General features: G+C 34.4%; 2 protein-coding genes across 2 annotated transcripts; both read right to left on the reverse strand.

Moving 5' to 3' along the window:
* Positions 1-1,639: 1,639 nt before the first annotated feature.
* On the reverse strand, positions 1,640-6,649 carry LOC110784490 (protein TWIN LOV 1). The gene is made up of 8 exons (XM_021988949.2): positions 6,297-6,649; positions 5,436-6,084; positions 4,592-4,799; positions 4,433-4,497; positions 3,741-3,820; positions 3,576-3,631; positions 3,424-3,487; positions 1,640-2,246 (listed from the first exon to the last, which is right to left on the reverse strand). The coding sequence occupies exons 2-8, from the start codon at positions 5,998-6,000 to the stop codon at positions 2,091-2,093; spliced, it is 1,194 nt and encodes a 397-aa protein (XP_021844641.1). The 5' UTR covers positions 6,001-6,084; positions 6,297-6,649; the 3' UTR covers positions 1,640-2,090.
* A 1,783-nt stretch (positions 6,650-8,432) lies between these two features.
* Positions 8,433-19,643, reverse strand: LOC110784491 (protein NRT1/ PTR FAMILY 4.6). Its single transcript, XM_021988950.2, has 5 exons — positions 19,444-19,643; positions 19,214-19,346; positions 18,890-19,062; positions 9,593-10,036; positions 8,433-9,497 (listed from the first exon to the last, which is right to left on the reverse strand). Exons 1-5 carry the CDS (start codon positions 19,444-19,446, stop codon positions 8,496-8,498), a joined length of 1,755 nt encoding a protein of 584 aa, XP_021844642.2. The 5' UTR covers positions 19,447-19,643; the 3' UTR covers positions 8,433-8,495.
* Positions 19,644-20,227: the final 584 nt, after the last annotated feature.

The following is a 20,227-nucleotide window of genomic DNA, read 5'->3' on the forward strand; positions in this document are numbered from 1 at the left end:
GGGACGGCCCGATAAGGAAAACAGGTCAAGTATTCCGGGATGGAGGGAGTACTTTTTCAAAATTTACAATACTCCGTAGATACGAGGTACAATGTATATACGAAGTATTCCGTATGTTTTAGACACTTTAGAATTTAGGTACTCCGTAAACTTGTTTAATTGTGGTGGCCAAAATATTTTACTCCAGATACTTTTTGAGTTAAGCGTAATCTAATGAGCGAAAGTGATAAAAGTAGTTAATTGCAACAATTATACATTTTTACTCCAATTGTGCATGTTTGTCATCCTATGACATGTCACGGAAATAGGAAATTAAAGATTTTCATCACAATATTACAAGATTACAAAAAAAAGGTAAGAAATATTAGTATCCTAATTTGCAATATATTAATTCATTTTTGTTTTTTTAGAAATGTATGCATACCAAATTAACTAATTAATTGGCTTGAAATAAAAATTTGCTTCCTTATTTTTTAATTCTCTACCTTATTTCATCCATTCATAATAATAATATTGATTTAGTGGTAAAATTTATCTAATGAGTCATCACTTATATGACACCGTCAACTATGTGCCACATAAGATTGAGACACATTTTAATTATCGTAATTTGCAAACTTTATCATCACTTTTTAGCGAGATTATGATAATCTTATTGCAGAATTAACTTTAGTTATTGTTGATTATAATCAAGTGAACATGGTTGTTATAATCAGATTTTTATTGAGATATGAGAATAATATTAATGTGACATTATGCTATTAAGATGGAGTATGTAGTGGAAGTTTAGTGAAGTACTCCGTGTTAGATTGTGGTAATATTGCATAGATTTTGATGCGATAGACTTAAGCTTGAAGTATAGATTTGTTAGATGTTAAGACTGAGGGCTTGTACTCGACATGGTTAACTCGAACACATTTGCTTTGGCCCATCCATAACGTGAATGTGCAATCCAATGCAGTGGGGCTGGAATTGGAGGAATTCATGGGCAAAACAAGCAAAGTTATGGACATAAGTAGTAATTTCAGAGTGAGAGTGAAGAGTCTGACAAACAGGTAGAGGCAATAGCAGCTACACTTTGGTTGTTGGAATTTTAAAGACAATGGTTTCTATTCGATCTACCACTATTAACTTATAAATTCACACCTACCATAGAAGTTACCCCCTATCAAATCGCATGGGGTGTAGCTTTGTTATTTATGTCTAACATTGCCGTTTCATATATCGTGCATTTACTGTGTAATTAAGCTTAGCAATACGCGCGTTAATTGCGCTCCTACACCGTCTACCCGAGCGCATGTTGCATACATGCACCCTTTGGTGTTTATGAGGCCGCTAGGGTGGCTTCATTATTGCACCTATGTGTAACTATCACTGTATTTGGCTGCTCGAATGAAACCACCCTGGTGCGCTGACGGTCGTTTTTATCTTTAAAAAGGTCTTACCTGTATTAGATGTACAATAAATTTAATATACATTGGGAAAAGTTTTTAACATGTTTTGAATAACTTAACTTTTAAAAGGTTAACTCAACTTTTACTCTGATGTACAATATTTATTGTAAACTACAGTTAAATAGTACGGAGTAATTCGTAAGAATTTGTGTTTACTTTTAGGAGGGGAGTTGCATACCACAGTATACACTATGTAAAATTTTGTATTTATCACAACCTCACATAATGTAAGTCTAAATACAGAGATTTAGGAGTACCAATCACTACTAAGCTCCAAACATATTAATGAAGTCTTGGCCTTTGATAGGTCACATACATAAAGAACAAAACGAGATGGAGGGAATATTTACCTAGAATAAATGTTCGGTATATAGACAACCGGAAGTCAATAGTACAAGGTAAAAACCTACTCCGTATTTGAATAATTTAACATGAAATTCTTATATTACATAGTATTGCACATTTTGGGCAGGATAAAATCAGAAACTACATACTGAAAATCTGTCTTCTGAATTCTGACATCTGCCGGAAGCTTCACTCCTGCAACACGATGGTGTGTCGATGGAGATCATTAAAACTCAACCAAGATATGTTACAATATTCAGTGGTAAAACTTTCCCAAGGAAAATTGCAGAATCATCGCCTGGAGGAGCAAGGACCCATTGTTGCACTCCTTACAGCAACTTTAACTGCAGCTATAACACCAAGCTGCCTCAATTCCGGGTTCAGTGTAGCTTGTTCATCTTCATTTATACGATCTTCTTCCTTTTGAACTTCGACAAAATATGCTACCTGCAGCAAACCACACAACTTGAGACAATTTACAAACAAGTGTTTTGGATCACTACAGAGCAAAATAGAATATTCAGCAAATGAATAATCTGCCTCTCTACAAAATATTGTGGCATTCATATCAGCATATTGTAAAATTGGACGAACAACAGTAAAATGCCTTCCATAGAAGGTTTCTTAACTACGGCTCCGTTCTATTCAACTTATTTTGACTGAACTTAACTGAACTTATTTTATCTGAAATAAACTTATTTGTGTGTGAAAATGTCTGGAAAAAGCTTATTTTTTCTGAACTTATATTATCTGAACTTAACTGAACTTATTTTGTCTGAAATAAGACAAAATAAGTCGAACAGAACAGAGCCGTACCATCCTTTACAAAGTGAATGGACAAGATACGGAACGACTTTTGAAGCACAGTGATATACGGAGTACTAAACAGACATAAGATGGACGGGTAACAACCTTTAGCAATGCACTTGTCCTTGAAAGTTGAAACTCAAGGACATGTCAATTATTATACATGAGTCTGTAGGCCAAGGGTTCTTTAAAACCAAGTGGGTGGTAAGATGCCCCCAAAGGTCAAGGATTCAATTCCACAATTGAAACAGAACACACTAAAACCAAGCTGTTCTGCAAGCAATTGATCAAGCTATGAAAGAGCACAAAACTGCTCCCCAGAAGTCAAATTAGCACTAATTAAGGGTTTTTTGTTGGTCGGGTAATCTGCATTCTAAGACTTGGATCAAGATATATGAATCAGCCTAACTTCTTAAAAAACAGTTTGTATCTAACTTCAGAGACAGCTACTCGGATGTTCAACATAGCTTGAACTGTGAAGTGTTCATGGACCACTTCTTTAAACTAGGCCAACCTAACAAATACAAGTAAACCAACAGCCAGACAAAACAAACTTCTCAAAAGCAAATACATGGTAGCAAAACTCGGCTTAAAACTTCCCATATACCATTACAATTAACTCATTAAATTCAAAAGGAATAGCAGTGGTCCAGCATTCCATTACTGATTGGAAGAGAAACTCCATGCTTCTACATGCAGCTCAAGTGAAAGCAACAAACCAACAACAGTATACCTTTCATCACATTAGAAAATTAAAAAGATGGATCGACTTGATTACCTCACAAAAGGAAAGATAACCTGAAACTATAAATATTACCTTTCCAGAAGCATTTCGTATTGGTGATATATGAAGCAGATTCCAGAATGAAGTCATGTCTTTTCTGAAAAATCAACCAGACAACAAGATACTTTATCTTAAGTCTCAGAATTCAAGAAATACTACTGTACTATACTAACCAAGGTACTTACCTATAATCTAGGATTCGTACTTTGCATGGTTTACCATTTTGAATACACTCAGTTATCTGCACAGAATAAAAGGGTGATATCAATACTAATACAGTAGGACACCACACTCCAAATAAATAGGGTTATAAACCTATCAGTGAAGAATCTGGTCATAAGAAGACATACCTGCAACAGGGTGGATGAATCTGTATCGGAGCCACTTAAGAATCTATGCTTGCGACCCAACACTTCATGTCCATCATAGCCTACAGAAAAAGCACCAGGTTAATTCACTTTCTAATTGAGCTGACAAACATCTTACTCACTCAATAGTTTGATTTTAGATAAACAAGGAGAATAGGAGACTACTGAGTGGACAAATGTTATCTTATTTAATCTTCTTTAAAAGGAAACAACTGCAAAGCCAAAAAGAACAAATAAACTGAAGACAGAAACAACTCAAATGAAATTTTTATTCTTCTGGATGAGATTGTTACTTGACCAGTTATTAATGATAGAAGAAATTCAAATTAATCATTCTCTTCATCATTTATATTTAGAAGTTTCCTGCTATTTTAACTATCATCTTCCACAAATAGGCTAGCTAATGCAGTATTTTCCACCGATTTCATCTCATCTTAGTAGTCTGTTGTTCAAAGGAAGACCATTTGAACTCACTACTATACATGAACAAAAGAAAAGCAGAAAGGGCAGATTGGCCTAGAGTCTGCATTTGTGGTTCAAATGAAAGGCATAGCAGGAAGAGAGAACTCTGCATACTGTCATTGAATCCAATAATAGACTAGATATGAATATGACAACCAAAATAAAAATTATGACATTAGAAAGCTTGAGAGAGATAGGCAGCCACGACCCACCAGTTAGTTTCAAGAACGCTTCACTTGCATAAACAATAGGCATGCTGGGTAAAAATGGATCAATTCTGAAAACCATTAAAAAGTTTAATCAGAAACTAAAAGCATATTCAAAACACTGAAACATAAAGAGCGGTTAAAAAAACATTCTTAACAACTCACAGTACAAAGCTTTGATTGATTCTACCAAGAGATGTTAGTAAGGCAGGATTAGGAAGGCTTTTCCCCTCCACACAGCATCTCCTCTCAGAAACAGATTTGCCCCGTAATGCACTGTACTGAGTTAGCACAGACAAAATATTGTTAATAGAAGTGGAAGCGGTTTGCTTATCAAGCTCACTTGCTTCACAAAATTCCTCAACCTCTACTCCTGTCAAGTACAACATAACACCTTAGAAAACTTAAATGAGCAAAATTCTATTTTCCACAGGCACACAGCAGAACATTTTTTTATGCAGACTAAAATAGAAAATCAAGATCGGATGAAATCCAAATTGAACTGCAAAGAAAGTTAATAACATGCTCAGCTCAATAAGCTACAATAAGCTAAGGATTTAGTTTTCGGGGTAGACACGATTGAAGCAATCTCAAACAGTACGGTAAGCATTGTGTTCTAGTTGTCCACCATGTAGTATTGACAGAAACCCAAAATAGCTACAGGCATTGGCATTTCCATATCCCAGAACATAGTACATATCAGAATATAGAAATGCTTCAAAATATTGGGGAGTTGATAGACATTAATTAGCCATGGAAAAAGCTAAATGAACTGAAACATGATACCAATGACATATTCATCCTATAATCACACACAAATCAAACCGATGAAATGAGTACAAGTTGATTCCCACAGCCGAAACCTCTAAAATGTGGTTAACCATCTTACTGATGAATATGTTCAGAATGCAAGAACCAGTTTGAACTATAAGCAGGATCACAGATACAACCAAATAAACAAATTAACAGCAGTAAGAATATCTTTAGTTGCAATATGTCAAACTCATACCTATATCTGAGTCAAAAATTGAATCAAATGTCGTGCTATGACACAGTTTGGAAACAGAATCCACGCGCACTTCTCTCCTACACGATCTGAGCAAAAATTCACGCGACTTAACCCCATCTTCACATAAGCAAAAATCATTCCTTGAACGCAATGGATTCCTCAAAATAGGAACTTGAACAGCAACAAAATGAATTGCCCTTCCATCCTCCCCACTAAAAACCGGTCTCATACAAAACAACATCCAAAAGGGTGTCCCATCTTTACGATAATTCAACAAACTAACTTGAATTGCTCGTTCTTCTCGAACCGCCTCTCGAATCTCCATTACTGTTCTCCTACAAGTCTCTTGCCCCTGAAACATCCTCCCATTCCTCCCAACTACCTCATCTCTAGAATACCCAAACATCTGTAAGAAACCCCGGCTTGCAAACACAATTGGGTGGCCCGAAATACAAGGATCAGTTATAGTAAAATTACCGGGCAATTCATCTAAAGCTTCATAAACCCAATTCGAGTAACGACCATTAACAGATTGTTTAACTAGTTGTTCCAATTGTGATTCCATAATCCTCTCCCTTCTTTTCTTACAATGATGCAACAATCCAATCCCATCAGGCAACTTAACCAACCAATATCTTACAACCTAATTCTGTTAAACAGTACAACATAAAAACAATGTTAAAACCTTAACCTATCTACATGAAACAACAATTTTACTTCGGGAAACAAAAAGTACCACAAAATAAACAAATATATAATCCAGAAAACAAAAATGGCATGACATTCTGCAAATTGGGTATAATTAAAACACAAATAATACGAAATTTATGATTATTAAACACAAAGATTGAAAGGGTTTACCTTAATTTTAAATTAATTAAAACCCTTTTAGGGATTACGTTTGTTTATGGTGTGAAGTTATAGTGAAGAATTTGGACCCATGGTAGCTGGAGTTGGAAATATCTGATGAAGTTTGTGGATTAGAACAATTAATAATGAAAGACAAATACCCATCAATCAATTGCTGTTTCTGGTTCATAAAAATCAAAACGTTTTTTTATGATTAAGAGAGAGAAAGTAGATGAAGATTTTCGTTTGCTTGTGAAATCAAAATTGAAATAGAAATATACTCCGTATGGTGAAATTAATTGAAAATAATAATTACGGAGTATAAAGTTTTTATGTGATTCACCTGGGTGGGGGGATTGTGGACCTAAGTTTAAGTTTGAAGTTGGTGATGCAAGACGTGGAAGTGGGACTCGCATGGTGTTTATGTGGATTAGGCTGATGCAGATCTGAGTAGACTATTTCCATTTAGGTAAAAGGATAAAATGGATTCAGAAAAGTTTCTAAGTTTAATTTATACTTAGCCTTAATTTAATTTATTGATTGTTCCGTCTACTAGACATGATTGATAATTCAAAAGATTTTTTAAGAGATTTTTTTGCTCATTTTAGAAATTTAGAAAATTAGGAATTCAATAGAGTGGATTACTTAATTGGCACGAAAATATTAATGGTTTATAAAATAAAACAATATGTATTCACATGCATTAATAAGAATTTGAAAGTTTAGGGAGTATGAATTTGTGATGCATAAAATTGGATGTGAAGAGTGTTTAAGCGAAGATTTGATGATTTTTTTTCATGAATAACGAAATTCTTACTATTTCCCACATTTGAAATACTAAAGGTGGTTGTGGGTCGTGTCAGATCATGTCTCATGCCAAACTCACGTGTCTTTCACTTGAATATACTCACACCACGACATGCCACTAGTTTCGTGTAGTGCCAAAAAACTTCAAAAGTGTGGCCCAGGCACATCCCAAGTCCACAACTCCACATGCCCTCACGTCTTTCATGTCGTGCTTACATGACTAAAAGTTAACACTAAATGCACTCAAATTAACGTGCTATGTTACCTCGGGTCGTGCGTTGACGTGCTTTCTAAAAAAATATATGGTACAACACGATCAGCAACCAAATCAGAAAAAGCAGACCAAATCAAAAAATTAAACTAAACCAAACAAGACAATGCTAAAAACACTTACAAAAAATATTCAAATCAAACTAGAATAGAGTGGAAAACTAGAAAGATCAGATCAGATCAGATCAGGTAAAGAAAATACTTCCTTTAGTAGTAGAGTATCGATAACAATCTAATATTGGAGAGAAGTCCAACTCCAAGTTAAATTTGCAAGTAGAGGGTTGGGCCGTTGGGTCACTATTCTGTCCAACCAAGAGTCTAGATGAAGAGGTGAAGCACTGTGGTCCATATAAAAAATGTGCACAACTGGCCCGTTGTAAATTTGGATCGTTTCATTCACAAAACCTCAAGTATCCTTTTATTTGTTGATAATTAGCTTCTTTAGCAATCAGTCATGTTCATGCATATGATCTTTCAATGGGGGAAATCGGAAATGGGTCTTCATCGTTGGCAATTAGTAATGCAGTTGGAGTCATTTAGGAGAGTTTCACAGGTCGACAATGGGGATAGAAGCATACTATAAGTCTACAATGTAGACTCTACATGTTCGTTGGATCATCAAACGGTTTTTGTGTGGATACCATGTATCCCTTGGGATAAATACTTGATGATAATATGATATATTTTAGCAAGTAATTAGTATAATTTTAGTCAGATTAAAGTAACGGACTAATGGTTGCATTATACTAATCTTGTTTCACCTAATGGATCGATCAAAATAATGCACAAATTAACGCAGTATCACTAGTACTACCTTGTTTCACAATATCTGCATCGTATTTCTGTTTGGAAATTTCACGTAATTGCATCATTTCCCTTTTTAGTACTCCATAACTTTTTTCGGTGAAGTGTTGTGATTACCTATTTTCCCCCTTTTATAAGCCGGTTTTCTTTTTATACTTTCTCTTTCTACTAATCTTATGGGCAAAATTGTCCAAATTCTACCATTTACCCACTTTATTGGTTATTATGCGAAAAGAAACGATGTAAGATTTGTGAAACGGGGTAGTATGTATTAAGAAACTTTAGTTCGTTGATTCTTCCCTTAAAAAAGAAAAAAAAAAAGTTTCAAAATCACCTTATTGATCCAGTTGATCTGTATTTATACCTACATGCCCAAAACAGGTAATTTAAGAAATTAACAGCACCCAAAACACATAACAACCAGTAAAACCTCTCAAGATGATAACGGTTCAAATTCTTCCCTGACAACCAAGCCTTGCTGTGATCATCATGTCCTCTTCTAGTAGCCGCATTAACAATCGAAACAATAACCGAGCTTAAGTAATATCCAATAGCTAAAGACGCCCATGAGAGGGAAGTTGCAAGAGACCTCATACTTGATGGAGCTTCTGTGAAAAAGAACTCTAACATCCCTGCTAAGCAGAACAGATCTGCTGAACCAAGTAACGCATACTGAATAGCAATCCAGAAGAAAGTTACTGGTAATGGTGAAGTGGAATCAACCATCCCTTGATGAATTGCGACTTGTTTTCTTTTGACTTCAACTAAGGCTGCCACGGCCATGGCTACAACCGAAAGGACTAATCCGGCACCTATCCTTTGGAGGTGGGAAACTCCGGTCTCTCTTTTGGTGATGTTACGCGCAAAGGGGATGATGATGTGATCATAGATTGGAGCAAGGACCATGATAATGACGATTGGAAAGACGGGAAGTGAGGCCGGGGGGACTTTTAAGGAGCCGAGGTTGGTGTCCATTGATGCGGCTTGTTCAACCGAGAAGGTGGAGAGTTGGGCTAGACAACAGTTGAGGAGTATTGTACTTGCAAATATTGGGAAGATTTTTAGGACTATTTTTACTTCTTCTACCTCTTTTATGGTGCATTGTAGGGATGGAGATATTGGGTTAGAGTTCACTGCATTGTTCAAGGGTTTAAAGCTACCTGTTAAAGTTTCCAAAGGAATCTGAATTCTCTCTTGTCCCTTTATTGGTTCGTCCTCCCCTTCCTCCTTTGGTGTTTGTATCGAATAACTTTGTGGGCTCGCCGCCATGTTTGCCACCGCGTTGCTGGTGTTTTTGCTCGTGCAGCTGTTTACTGCAGCAGCTAGTAACACCTGCATTTAGAAAAATAACAAGTTTTAAATTTGTATTGAGTTCAGATAAGTTCAGATAAATATTAGTATGTCATAGTCATACTCCCGTGGCATACCTTTGATATGGTAGTTAAAGGGCTTCCAGAAGGGATCCTGTTACGGTAAAAGGGCGAGCCCCCAAGGAAGACAGGAACTGATAACAATATAGATATGGTGGAGATTAAGAACCCCCATTTCCATCCCTTGTTGTCCTCGACCCACACCACGAACGTTGTAGCAATGAGGCCACCAGCTGATAAACAGAACACAAAGTAGTTGAAGAAAGTTGATCTCTTTATCCTTCCTTCTTGAGTGCTCTCATCAAATTGTTCCGCGCCATGAGTTGGTAATGACCCTTTTATCCCTCCAACACCGGCGGCCACAAGGTAGAGTCCTATGTAGAGCATTGCAGCTTCGGCGGTGTTAGGTTCCCGGCATGTTGTTGTATTGTGGTCCGTTGGGTTGCATTGTGGTGGTTGTAGGGAGGGCTTGTAAGCTTGGACGGTTAACACAATTAATCCCTGTGTCAAAATGTCAATATTAGAATTAGTTAGTTACTTTCATGATTATACCATACGTTCGTCATAATTACTACGAGTACTCTGTAATTTTTTACAGCAAAGGAAGATTAAATAACGTAAATAAAGAACACAGAGATTTAACGTGGTTAAGTAACAATGTGTTAGCTACGTGCACAGGCAGAGGGAACGAAAGTTTTATTGATGTTGAGGAGTTCAAATTACAGAATACAACTGTGTTATGACCTATAAAGTTTATATATTACTTTCTAGACAGATGAGAAAAAGCCCAGAAAATAAGTTCAAGACATATAACATTGCAGAATATCAGATACCGTAAAGTAAGGGGTGTTGTCCCCGAACCCCTAAACCAGAGGCGTCGCCCTGGACCCTGACTCGCTGACTGGGCAACGAGATCCCGGAGCTGGGGCGTTGCAGTAAGAGGCTTGACCGATTTAAGACATTGTTCTAACAATGAGTGTAGTACTCAATATAGACATGATTCGATATCAATTCATGGATATCACACTCATGAATTTAACCAACTACTCCGTAATCTAGAAGTATATCTTTTTCTTTTTTGGTGCAAATAAGGCACACGGGCAATATAAATTACAAATGGGGGCGGGGGACTCGAGCCTGAGACTAATTGCTCATACACCCCAGTCTTAACCACTAGGCCAAGATATCATTGGTTCCGTAATCTAGTATATCTGATACGCCGGTAGACGGTAGTTGATGTATACGTGTTGAATGTTTACGATTTTGCCAATGAGAGGTGAAAGAATTTCAAGAATCAGGACCATCTCCCTTGACAAAAAGAAACAAAAATGCATACATCCATTGTCGTACTAACAACAAATATAGTATGTGAAACTAATTGCTCATTGGTCCGTATTAACCCTATAAATTAGGAAACTAGTGGGCCATTTGGCCCAGTTATCATGTATAAGGGACATTGATGTTTATATTAGTTTCGTAGAATACAGTACCATTTAATGTCAATTTCTGGGCTAAAACACAAAATCTGTTGGGTCACTTCCTTCATGTGGGTTTCTTTTGTCTTCAATCTTAGAAAACAGAAGAAGGTTAATGTGGTTTAGAATTTGTATTTTCTCCAAAAGGATGTTTCAGGTTATTTGCCTAGGTTTCTTTTCCTAATTTTTTAAAAAAATGTATACTACGTATTACGCACCTCTATACGTAAGAACATAAAAGAGCAAAGAGAGTAATACTCCCTCCGTACCAGATTAGTTGTTACACTTGCCTTTGCACACAGTTTTAGGTGATAAGTAGTTGTTTGATTATCAATTGTTATTTTATTGAAAAAGTAGATGTGATAGGAGTTAGTCGAGTATTTTTTTTTTTGATAAGGAAAGAAAACTAGGCGGACTATCTAGCTCACCCTCTCGGGTGACCCACCCTTTCGGATGAAATACAATGACTCCGGGATAAAGAAATGAAATCGAAAAGAACAACGAAACTACACTCTAACCTCAAACTACCTAGCCCCAGTTCCGAGATAACTCGGTGAATAGACTACAATGGTGAATGATTAGCCGAGCGATAAAGGATACACCTTTCGACTTCACAGACAACCCGAAGACCAAAGAACACCGCCTAAACTGAACTACCCTGAAAAAAATAAAAAACAATAAAAAAAACTCCCTATAAAAACATATATCTCCCTAGAAATGCAAGAAAGCTCCCTAGTAAACTATACTGCAACAATGCATATACACAAATATACAAAGGAATTGAAATGGACTTTGGACTATCATTGCCGAAACTCATGAAATTGATGAAGACGTTGCAACTGAAATTGGAGGCAACTCTCACTGAAATTTTGATGAAGAGATGCTCCTCCATCACCCCACAATCGATGGCGGGGTTAATGAATTATAGAACATCCAAATCTAGCCGACTGAGGCATTTAAAGGGCTGGGCATTCTCAATATAAACACAACGCGGAGTTAAATTGATTGTGATGGTAGTCTAGATCTTAGACCAAACCTACCGAAATTCGAAATGACAAAATTTCGGGCAAGGGAATGGATCTAAAGAACCAGAAAAAATTATAAAAAGAGGGCTAGTTCCATCATTAATATTCTTAAAGAAAGGTAATTTCTTTACTAGTTGGATGAATTGAGTAAAGAAGTACCTTAATTCAAGAAGAGGTTGGCTGAATTTTTCACTTTCTGGATCTATTTTTTCATGGGTGGCTGAATGAAAAACGGCTTTGAGTTTTTTCCTATTATTTGGGGCTAGGGTTTCTAGAGAGAAGGAGGAGCCCTTCTCTCTAGAAACTTTCTATGTATTACATAGTACTATAGTAGTATTACTTCGGCATAAGGCAATGGGGTATTTTTTAATTGAATGGGAGAGAGTGTGAGGGGAAAAAATTATGAGAAGAGAGACACAATATAATAATTGTGGGGTCATTCCTAATTTAGAAGTGTAACAACTAATCTGGGACGGACGAAAAAGGAAAGTGTAACAACTAATCTGGGACAGAGGGAGTATAATTTTTTTTAATTCTTTTTGAAACTAGTAATAGAAAATTATGCATTGACCATACAAGTAATTATAACATCTGGAGTATGTAAACTATAGAAACCAATTAATTTCACATAAATGTTTTGATTTCTACTACCTCCGTTTCAGAAAGTTCTTTGTAGTTACCATTTGCACGAACTCCAATGCAATATTTAACTACTAATATATCCAATTTCGTTTGTAAGAAAATTATAAAAAGTTGATATTCTCAAAATACATATCGAGACCAATCTAACAAGATCTTACATGTAACGTTTTGATGTACATAATGGTGAGAATTTACGGTCAAAGTTTCTATAATTTGGACACATATTCCAAAGCGTAAAGAACTTTTAGAAATGGAGATAGTAAATGTTATAAAGAGATTGGTTTATTTTAACTAGTTTATGCAAAGAAAATTTAGTACTCCGTGTAAGATATATTCATGGTTATCTTAAAAAAATCATGCAAACATGACAATGCTCATCTATTCTTTTTGTTTAAAAAATTCAAAATAATTTACTAGGTTTATTCTTGACGATGAAACTTAGGTTGGCCCTTTCCGATTGTAATTTTTTTTTTAAGAACGAAAAAACAAAATCCAAGAAAACATAAAACCTGGTGTAGGTGCAACGTACTTACGTACATGTTCAATCACTATGGTAGGTCACTCAAACAACAAATAAGACAAAAGAAACCAAATGTACAAATCCAACCAAAACAAAAAGATGATATTGTTGCTTTTTCAGCAAAACTGGGAAAATGGTAAATGCATGGGTTTTAACTTTATCTTTAAGTACTACGTCATTCCAATCACCCTTAATTATAATTTGGAGTTTTGGTACTCATACAATCCATATCGTTCATAAAACTCACTACCCTGCATGGAGGAATTATTTTTTGCATATCTGATATGTGTTTGCTAATGCATATCATAGCAAAAGACAACAGTAAGAAAAAGACAAAAAATAATGTATTTTTTTAAAACAAAAATGGTACTTTTTTTACTGTTGAGCTTAAGCGAAGCTTTTGTTTACACGCTAAAATGGTACTTTTTTTTTACAAAATGGTACTTTTTTTACAGAATGGTACTTCTTTTTTTGTCTTTTACAAAATGAGTATTTGTCTTTTAGCTGATATCTGATATCCGAAAAAACAACCCCACCCTGCATGTGGTGACATTCACGACTCAGTATTGAATCATCTTTTGTATTACTGGTAATGCTAACTAAAGTGATTAATTATTCTTCCTTCTAAAAAATAAATGAAGTACTCTGTAGTTGAATTCGATAACCATTTCCTATGTATTACGTAGTAGTTGTAATTGTCAAGTTGAGATAAGTTATTTACGTTTAAATCCAATAATCTATGGCTAATAAGTCTTTTTTGATGCGAAGAGGGGCTAGCCCCGTACAAGAAATAAACTAACTAAATAAAACGAGGTGTAGTAACACCACAACACACAATATCCTTATGATTAATTGAAAAGTTAAATTTTCAAGTCAATATATTTAGATTATTTAACTTGACTCATAAAAGCATTGTTAATTACAAATGGGTACGCGAAGGAAAATTCAAATTGTGAGTTATTGGAAGTGGTTGTGGTTTGACTAGTGTATCCTGTATCCTACGTTGTACACACTACAAGAATTTGTATCTTTAATGACAACCTAATTACGACGCGTCAAAAATTCCGTCGCAAAAGCCTTTTGCGACGGGGCTTTACAACCAAACAATGACGGGAATAACCGTCGCAAATGTCTTTTACGACGGGTTTACGACGGATTTACGACGGGATTTTCTATTAATGACGACCCCCTTTTATGACGGGTTCGTGACAGGAAATCCCGTCGTTAATCAACGATTATTGGCCTTTCGCGACGGGATTTCCCGTCGTTAATAGTACAATTTCTTGCAGTGACAAGTGATCATCTCTTCCTTTGGTCAACTCTAAATTGCAAGAAAAGTTATTTATTTGTTTTAATAATGTTAAAAATTAAACTAATTTCTTGCCAGCAAGAAAAAGATGTCAAGCCATATGAGTACAACTGTACACTTTAGTTAAGAACTAAAAAAACATTTTTCTATATAATCAACCATATCTTTATCCTGTTTGCAAGGAGTAATGTTTATTGTAAGGCCAGCCTTAACCATTAAGATAATCCTAATTATTAGGAATTAATTACGTTTTGGTGGACTTTTATTCCCATTAATTAACTTTCAAGCTTAATTGAAATCAAGTATCCTATGCATGTAAAACAAATTAGGGAGTATTAATTTCCACCAGTCGATCCTTGCTTAGCGGTTTTCTTGACACTTTATTTAGGTAACAAGATATACACCTCGTCCACTAATTCTTAAAGGAGTTGGTCCATTACTAAATTTATTGTGGATTATACAATAAAATGTATCACACTAATACTACTGTGGACCGGTCCATACAAGAATAATCCCACTCCGTCTGGTTGAAGAGAGGGGGGGGGGGGTTTGGAATATAGGATGGAGTTCAAAATAAGAACATCTTCTAGCCATTTAGAATAGGGTAAAACAAGTGCATTAACATTATCATTATGCAAAGATAGAAAAGTTTATTTAGATAATATCATTACTAAAAAAATTAAAACGAGACATCTAAATGAGATGGAGCAATGCAAAGCACACAATGGTCGGTAAAGATTCTTAATTGTATTTGTGAAAGAATCATATACTCTTTCAATTAACAAATCACACTTGTTAGATATTTAATTCATGGGAAGAAAGTTAATTCTTGTAAAAGATCATCTTACAATTAGAAAATGTAATACCACATGCTATTTCACTCATTTTCTATCTAACTAGTAGACTATTAAGCATGATTTCACAGTTAAGTAAATATCAAAAGGTCTGATAAGAGATGAGTTAAATACTCAATCATTACCGAATATTGTTATTTATGTATTACTTTTATTGGTATAAATTATTAACAAAGTCTGAATTGCATTAAACTTAAAAGAATTGGAATGGGATTTAAATATAGATTAGTTTATCTTGATAAGAAAGTGTACCAAATAAGCAAAAACCAGGCATTAGTTATTTATTACTTTGTGAACACAAAACCAAAACTTGTGGGCGCATTGAATTTATTAGCACGAAACCGCCGCTTCTCTCTTTAGTATTTAGCTTTAGAGTCAACTTGTTAAAGTTTTAAAGAAAACAGTACCTTAAAAGAGAGAATTATTATACTTTTCAATAATAAAAAAAGGAAATTATTATTGGAGGAAAAAAGAAAGAAAAGAAAAATAAGCAACAAGTATTGAAGGATAATTAATCAAGTTGCAAGAGGCAAAAGCAAAAGAGGAAGTAACTAATGGCGTGGGAGTCCAAAGAACCCAAATAAATGCAAATACTCCGTACAAACACTTAAATACGTATGGTGTATATAAACTATTATTCCGTATAAAGCGGTGTGAAAATGATCAAAAGTTACATCGGAATAAATAAAAGTTACTCCGTCATATTCTACGTTTCTATGTTGCTTCTATGTAAAAAGTTTAACCTTTCTAAACCACTTAACTTAAAAATGTAACCATATTTACTATTTAAAACATTTAGCTACTCCGTATCAAACATTAGTTTTAAAATATAAATAAATAAATGAATTAAACTAAGCTATAAGTTAACTTAACAGGAGTACAAGTTAAAAATTATTGTAATATAGACCAATAGTTTATGGAGTATTGTATATTCACATACAAAATGTTTTTGAAATTCAAAAGAAATGGATTATAATCATACATTAATCAATTTAGACAAACATATGACACACCAGACAATATTGCGCTCCTGCATTTGTTTGGTTGTCTCCCCCAAGTTTTAATTGAAAGAGTAATTAATACGAATAATGAAAGAAAATATGTTATCTTAAATGTCATAATAATGATTAATAAGAGTAAAAAAATGCGCGGTGTGCAATATCTGTAATCTGTATCCAGATGAGAGTCCCACGTTTTTAAGGCCATGAGTTCAGTGCAGTTAGTTAAATCCATTGGGATGCGTGGCGATTTATAACACTCCTATCACAACTGACAACTCTTTCTCTCTCTAAAACTTCATTGTATGTACTGCACTTATCAAATCCGTCCAAATTTTTATCAACACATTTTATGACTACCTCACATTTGTCCACAAAACCTCACCCATTCATCACTGATATACAGATATAACTTCCTCCGCCCCTAAATATTTCTGGAAAGTCAATACTAGCATTATCTGCCCATATTAATATTTTCAAAAGTCAATTCTACCATTATCGTTGTGGAAAAGGGTAAGGCTAAACGGATAACGTACTATCTTTCTTAGGTAAGAAGGTTCCGTTGAAGAGTACGTGTGTGCGTTCATTGAAATCTTGGCCTAAATTCATAGGTTATATGTAGAGCTGACAGTCTCTGACACAAAACAGATAAAACTCGAATACAAAGTAAAACATAAAGTCAACACGACACGATAAGCACAAAATTAACCCAAACACGACTTATTCATATTATTTGGTCATATTGTGTAATTATTTAACTTTTTACATATAGAGTAGTTTTGATTAATTTTATGAACACAAAATCGACACGAGACTAAAAATGAATACTGATAATATGTTTGCCAACTCTAGATCACACTTCTAAATCCAGTTGTAAGCTCTTTCTTTCATTTATACTGCGTAACACCCTTACAATACATTCACACCAAAAATAATATTCCGTATATAGTAGAAAATAAAGTAATTTTAGCAACAAAAGTTATTCACAATATCCCTTTAGATTTGAAGCTACATCATTTACAACTCTTTTTTTGTTTTGGCGTGTAGACAATATCAAATTGGTTATTATTACTAACAAACAAAATTAGGTTGTGTTTGTGAAAGGAATCACCCATCATTATACGACAATATAGATGAAGTAAAATGACATTAGCGATATGGGTTCTTCCTTTTCTTTCGGGTTATTACTATTTTCATTTTATAATATTTTGAAACCGTATCTTGTAATACTACTTTTTAAAATCATCTATTGTCCATATTAGTAACAAATCTAAGTTGCTAGTCGCTCTTACAATCTGGGAGCGATTACGTTTCCTATTTTTTAATGGATTATATAACTATTCCTAATGTGTCACTATTAACATGTTTTCAATGAGAGAAGTAATTTGGTTATTATTGATGTTTTGCGGCATTAACCTTTTAGAGTAACTCTACTGACGAGCTACAAGATGTTGTGGCTAAGTTTAAACTACAAATTATTACATTGGTGGGTTACAATACTTTGTAGCTCCCTCGAATATTTAATTTAAATAATTTTTTTATTTGAGCTATATTTTTTTGAGTCACGTAGGTTTTAACAGCTGTTTATGTCATTGTTGTACCAATGGTGGACTACCTGCTCACATGTTCATTTTTTTTGTGAGCATGTCCTTTTTGTAACAATTGGACTTGCTCTTATGCCGTAAAAAAATCGATCAGTTGCTTATGAAAAAGGTAAAATTGACAAATAAAACAAGGTTAAACCCATGAATTTAATACACATGTCTTTTGTAGCCCATTCTAACCTTAAGTTTTGGTTAGACTAGTTAGATTTATAGCTTCAATAATCAGTATTAATTTTTATTCGAATACTATTTGGTCCGATGAATAAAAACATGCCAAACTGTCGTTATTAAGATTTTGTTTTATTATTAGTGTCCAGTTAACACCCATGACACTATATAGGTCAAACCACTAATTATAACTAAACCTATCATCACATATTTTTTTTTTTTTTAAAAAAAACTAATATTCCTATTACATATATATTTTGATTAAAATCATTTCAAGAGATTGAAATGCAGTTGCCTATCATTTTGCTCGTCTAATGTCTTTTAGAGTCTATGACAAACTTAACCCTTGTGAAGTCTCCTCGTATGTACTAATGGGCAAATTATCGATATAAGACACTGAAACTTTTTTTAAAAAAAAAAGGAGAAAAAGAGAATTTTCTCCTTTGATATGTGAAAATACGAAATTAGCAACAAATTACAACATACGTAGTACTTTATGAAATTAGAAAATTCAAAATTAGAAAGAATCAACAAACAATTTGTTTCACCCATGCAAATATTCGATTGAGAGGCCGTTTTAATTCTAAAGAAAATTCAAATTGGGGATATCGAATCAAATCACAGAATAATAAAAACTTTAACAAAAATAAGAGGCAAGTTGAATAATTTTGTAGTCTAAATTCGTTGGGATGAATAATAATAATTATAATAAAATAAAACAATTTGAAATTAAATAAGATTAATGAAATAAAAACTTACCAAAAATTCAATGGCAGCACTAGTAAGATAGACTTGATAAGTAGTGAAAAAGGCATCCGAAAGAAAACCACCCACCAAAGCAAGTAGGAAAGCCGTGCCCATGAAATTGGATACATACATCACTAAATTGCTTGCATTTGCCAAGAAAGCCATGTTCTCCATCACTTCCACCACTGTCGTCGGTCGATAGAGAATACGCGCAGAATATTATTAATATAATACTCAAAATGTATAAGATTATCATGAAACAGACTAAAACGAAAAAAGTTAAACATAATTTGAAACGGATATAGTAATACTCAAGTTAGATTATAGAATACCGACCAAGAACAAAGGAGGCGGATAAAAACCCGCCGTGGCGGCCACGGCGAGCTGGCTGGCCTTTCCAATCGACGTAGCCTTCCCATTTCTCGCCGCCGTCATCGCCGCTTTGTTGTACGAGCTGCTTTTCTATTTCCTGCAAGAAGGAGATCATGATTGATGATATCGCAAAAGGGGAAGACATAAAGAATTAAAAGATAGAGCTAAGTGTGAAAAGTAATGAGAAAACTAACCATTTTTTGAGGGGTGTATTTAAATTGTGGGTTTATATTGTCCTATTTTTGGAGGAAAAGGGGTGGAAGAAATAGAAGGAGATGGGGTTTAAGAGTTGTGATTTTTATGGGTCAAAGGGAGAGATGAAGGGGAGGATTATTGGTAGAGAAAGATGATGGTGGGAGATTTATAAAAAGGGGATTGGAGAGAAGGACTTGGGGAGGGGGGAAGGGGGTGTTGTGATGGGACACTTTTAAAAAGGTCCAAGTGTGGCATTTTTGTTATTTTGGTGAGGATCAAATTAATTATATATATTTATATCCATTATAAGATGAGGGAGTTTACTTGGCGTACGATAGACCTGTTAAAAGCTAATCTAATTTGGATTTACTTGACTTAAATCAATTTAAAACATATAAAAGGACACATAGTAAACGTATTTTTAACCAGCAAATAGTGTTAAAAAAGCGACAAGAGCAAGATCAGATTCCCGCTAAAACCAACGTAAATGTGTTATTAACTCAAAAACCAATCATATATAGTAGAGAATTGAACATGGTCGTTAAAATCGCGATTCAAATCTTATGATTCTACGATTCATATATGGTCTTATGATTTGATTATTCTACACGATTTTACACTTTTTTCTTGACTAGCGAAATCCTCATAAATATGAATCTTGTTGAGAAAGTTATTACTAGAAAAATATTGTGAATTATTGTTTATTTAGCTAGTAAAAAACTATATTTCAATTATTGAGCTTTCACCTATAATATATAAGCAATTTTAATGAAATTTGAGAAT

Source organism: Spinacia oleracea, chromosome 1, assembly GCF_020520425.1.
Source record: "Spinacia oleracea cultivar Varoflay chromosome 1, BTI_SOV_V1, whole genome shotgun sequence".
NCBI classification, from domain to species: Eukaryota; Viridiplantae; Streptophyta; class Magnoliopsida; order Caryophyllales; family Amaranthaceae; genus Spinacia; species Spinacia oleracea.

Bases quoted from the DNA above. Each gene is read 5' to 3' on its own strand.
- LOC110784490 (XM_021988949.2), bottom strand. From the start codon at position 6,000: ATGGAATCACAATTGGAACAACTAGTTAAACAATCTGTTAATGGTCGT. The intron at 3,821-4,432 runs GTGGGTCGTGGC...CTTTTTCTGTAG, and splicing joins AGCGTTCTTGAAACTAACTG to GCTATGATGGACATGAAGTG. The intron at 2,247-3,423 runs GTAATATTTATA...GGTTTGCTGCAG, and splicing joins TACGAAATGCTTCTGGAAAG to GTAGCATATTTTGTCGAAGT.
- LOC110784491 (XM_021988950.2), bottom strand. The intron at 19,063-19,213 runs GTCGGTATTCTA...GACCGACGACAG, and splicing joins ATCCGCCTCCTTTGTTCTTG to TGGTGGAAGTGATGGAGAAC. The intron at 9,498-9,592 runs GTATGCCACGGG...TTCTAAATGCAG, and splicing joins CTTTAACTACCATATCAAAG to GTGTTACTAGCTGCTGCAGT.